The sequence below is a fragment of the Mastomys coucha genome, unplaced genomic scaffold, assembly GCF_008632895.1.
Source record: "Mastomys coucha isolate ucsf_1 unplaced genomic scaffold, UCSF_Mcou_1 pScaffold21, whole genome shotgun sequence".
NCBI classification, from domain to species: domain Eukaryota; kingdom Metazoa; phylum Chordata; class Mammalia; order Rodentia; family Muridae; genus Mastomys; species Mastomys coucha.
This window is the reverse complement of record NW_022196904.1, coordinates 16,987,911-16,990,843: the sequence shown is the minus strand read 5'-3', so window position 1 is coordinate 16,990,843 and position 2,933 is coordinate 16,987,911. Positions and strand designations below refer to the sequence as shown.

Sequence of the window (2,933 nt, the reverse complement as noted above, 5' to 3'; positions counted from 1 at the left end):
GGATGGGAAGAAGGCCTTGGGTCTACCTCAAAGGTACCCCATCATAAAATGCCATCCTGCCTTAACCAGTTACCCAGAAGCCCTTTCCTTGAGAAGAAAGCATTACCAGGAAGATCACACAACCACAAAGGGGTTCTCAACCTGTGGGTCGTGACACCTTCAGAGAGTCAACTAATATTTTCATAGGGTTCACCTACGACCATCAGAAGTGTCAGGTATGTAGCAAAATTACAGTTGTAAAGTAGCAATGAAATGATTTTATGGTCGGAGGTCACGACAATATGAGGAACTGCTATTAGAGACTGTATTGAGAGCCACTGCTCTCAGAGCCAAGCACTTGTCAGAAGATAACAGCCCTGGGCAGATTAACTGCCTGACCCCTGACCTGCTCCAAAACTAGCCACGCAGAGGGCTGGGATGTAGCACAGCTGTAGAGCGCCTGCCCAGAGCCCACCAATGAGGGACTGAGAACACGGCTTACTATGACCGTCACCTGAAATCCACCCATGAGGGATGGGAGCCCGGCTCTGCAGGTGGACTCCCCGCCAAGCAGGAGAGAGGTCTGGGTTCAATCCTCAACCGCGGGGGAGACAAAACAGTAATCATCAGCCACTGGGAAGACATGACAAGCCTGGAGGAAGTCTCTGGAAGCTTGAAAGCTCAAGAAACTGCTCCTCTCCAATCCTGCGGAAGCACCCAGCCCTGTGGCCCCTGGGTGGCATCAGTGCCGCCCACTTTAGACTCCCGACATTTGATAATAAACTAGTGTTGTTTTAAGCCACTCGTGCCACTTGCTCAATAGCAGGTTGTTCCAGCAAACAGGAAATGGGGATGCTGAAGGATACCAGGTAGGGGAAGTTACAGCCACAGCTGATTGGCAACATACAAATGAGCCCCGCGGAGGGACTTCCCCAAGCTTTGATCTCATACAACCAGTGCTTGACTAAGCTGGCCACCCAGATCAACCATGTGACCTAAGGGCCAGAGGAGACAGAATGAGTAAATAAAGCAGGGCTTGATTACGTCTTTTTTTTTTTTTATAAATCATTTTTTCACGCTGTGAAATGAACCTGATCTTTTTTTTAAAAAATATTTTTATTTATTTTATGTGTATGAGTACACTGTAGCTGTACAGATGGCCATGAGCTATCATGTGTGTGGCCGCTGTTGATCTCAGGACCTCTGCTGGCCCCTTGCTCTGGCCTGGTTTGCTCCAGCATAATTTACTGCAGCTGTCTTCAGATGCACCAGAAGGCATCAGATCTCATTAAGGGTGGTTGTAAGCCACCATGTGGTTGCTGGGATCCGAACTCAGGACCTTCAGAAGAGCAGTCAGTGCTCTTACCGCTGAGCCATCTCACCAGCCCTAATTACGTCTTTTTAAAAATTATTTTTTGAGACAAAGTCTCTCGTTAGCCCTGGCTGGCCTGCAATTTGCTGCGTAGACCAGGCTGGCCTCAAACTCACAGAGATCCACCTGCTCTGCCTCTTGATTGCTGGGTTAAAGGCATGTGCCACCAGCATCCGGCCAAATTTATAATTTTTTTTAAAAAATTATTTGTGTGTGTGTGTGCACATGTTTGTGTGTGTGCGTGTGCGTGTGTGTGTGCACATGTTTGTGTGTGTGTGCGCGTGCGTGTACATGTTTGTGTGTGTGCGTGTGCATGTGTGTGCACATGTTTGTGTGTGTGTGCGTGTGCGTGCACATGTTTGTGTGTGTGCATGTGCGTGCACATGTTTGTGTGTGTGCGTGTGCATGCACATGTTTGTGCGTGTGTGTGTGCGCTGTGCACATGTTTGTGTGTATGTGCGTGCACATGTTTGTGTGTGTGTGCGTGCACATGTTTGTGTGTGTGTGCACATGTTTGTGTGTGTGCGTGTGCACATGTTTATGTGTGTGTGTGTGTGTGTGTGTGTGTGTGTTTTCAGGTTTGTTCAGATGATTGTTCATTCACACTGAGCTCTTCCTTCCTCTTCTGCACTTGATCTTAGCCAAAAGGCAGAGAAGCGATTCCTCCCTCTTCTGGCCACAGGTGGAATTGCACTTCCCCAGCTCCTAATTAGAATACAAAAGGCTCTGATTAATGAAATGTGGGTGCAAGTAGTACTCAATAGCCCAGGCGCGCCATCACTTTTCCTCCCTACTCCAGTCACAGTGACTAGCCCTGTCAGTTGGGTTCCCGAATGAGTCTGCATAAAGCTGAGTTTTCCTGACCCTTTTCATAGCTGTCTATCTGAGACGGAAGTATCACAGGAGTGAGAAATAGACCCTAAATGAGCCACACTGTGAGTAAAACGGAGCTTCTTATTATTGCAGCATAACCTGGCTCACTCTGACCACAGGTGAGGAGACCCAGCCTCTTCAACATAAAAACTACATTTCCCAGATAACCTTGCAACTAGATCTGGCCATCGTGTGGTTAAGTTCAGTATAATCAAACATGGACAGAAGTTTTATAAATAGTTCACAGAGAAGTCTTCCCTGCAAGAAAACAGCAAGTGAGAGAGTTAGGGTCCTAGGGATGTTGTGGACAGATTCACCATCCCAATTAGTTAGTGATCTGAGCAAAAACTCCCACTTCGTTGAGGAGTCCATTGTTCCCAGCTCTTTCTAACCACACCTTCAATCCACATCCAAGCAGTATTTTCCAGATAAGGCCTCTGAACCTAACTGTTCCACTTTCACAGGACGATCTGGAGAATGAACTGCACTAGCCATATTGTCCCTTTTGAATGAATGCATTTTTAAATTTTTTATTTGCTTTTTTATTTTTTTGAAACAGGATTTCTCTATACAGCCTTGGCTGTCCTGGAACTCAGTCTGTAGACCAGGCTGGCCTCGAACTCAGAAATCTGCCTGCCTCTGCCTCCCAAGTGCTGGGATTAAAGGTATGCACCACCACTGCCCGGCATGAATGCATGTATTAAGTATA

General features: G+C 47.0%; 1 protein-coding gene across 1 annotated transcript in view; it reads left to right on the top strand.

Moving 5' to 3' along the window:
- The window catches only part of LOC116100297 (carcinoembryonic antigen-related cell adhesion molecule 19-like), a 13,256-nt gene extending 10,541 nt beyond the window's left edge, over window positions 1-2,715 (top strand). The window contains exon 8 of the mRNA XM_031384120.1: window positions 2,689-2,715. Coding sequence (XP_031239980.1) covers window positions 2,689-2,715 — 27 coding nt within the window. The remainder of the gene's footprint in view (window positions 1-2,688) is intronic.
- The last annotated feature ends 218 nt before the right edge of the window (window positions 2,716-2,933 follow it).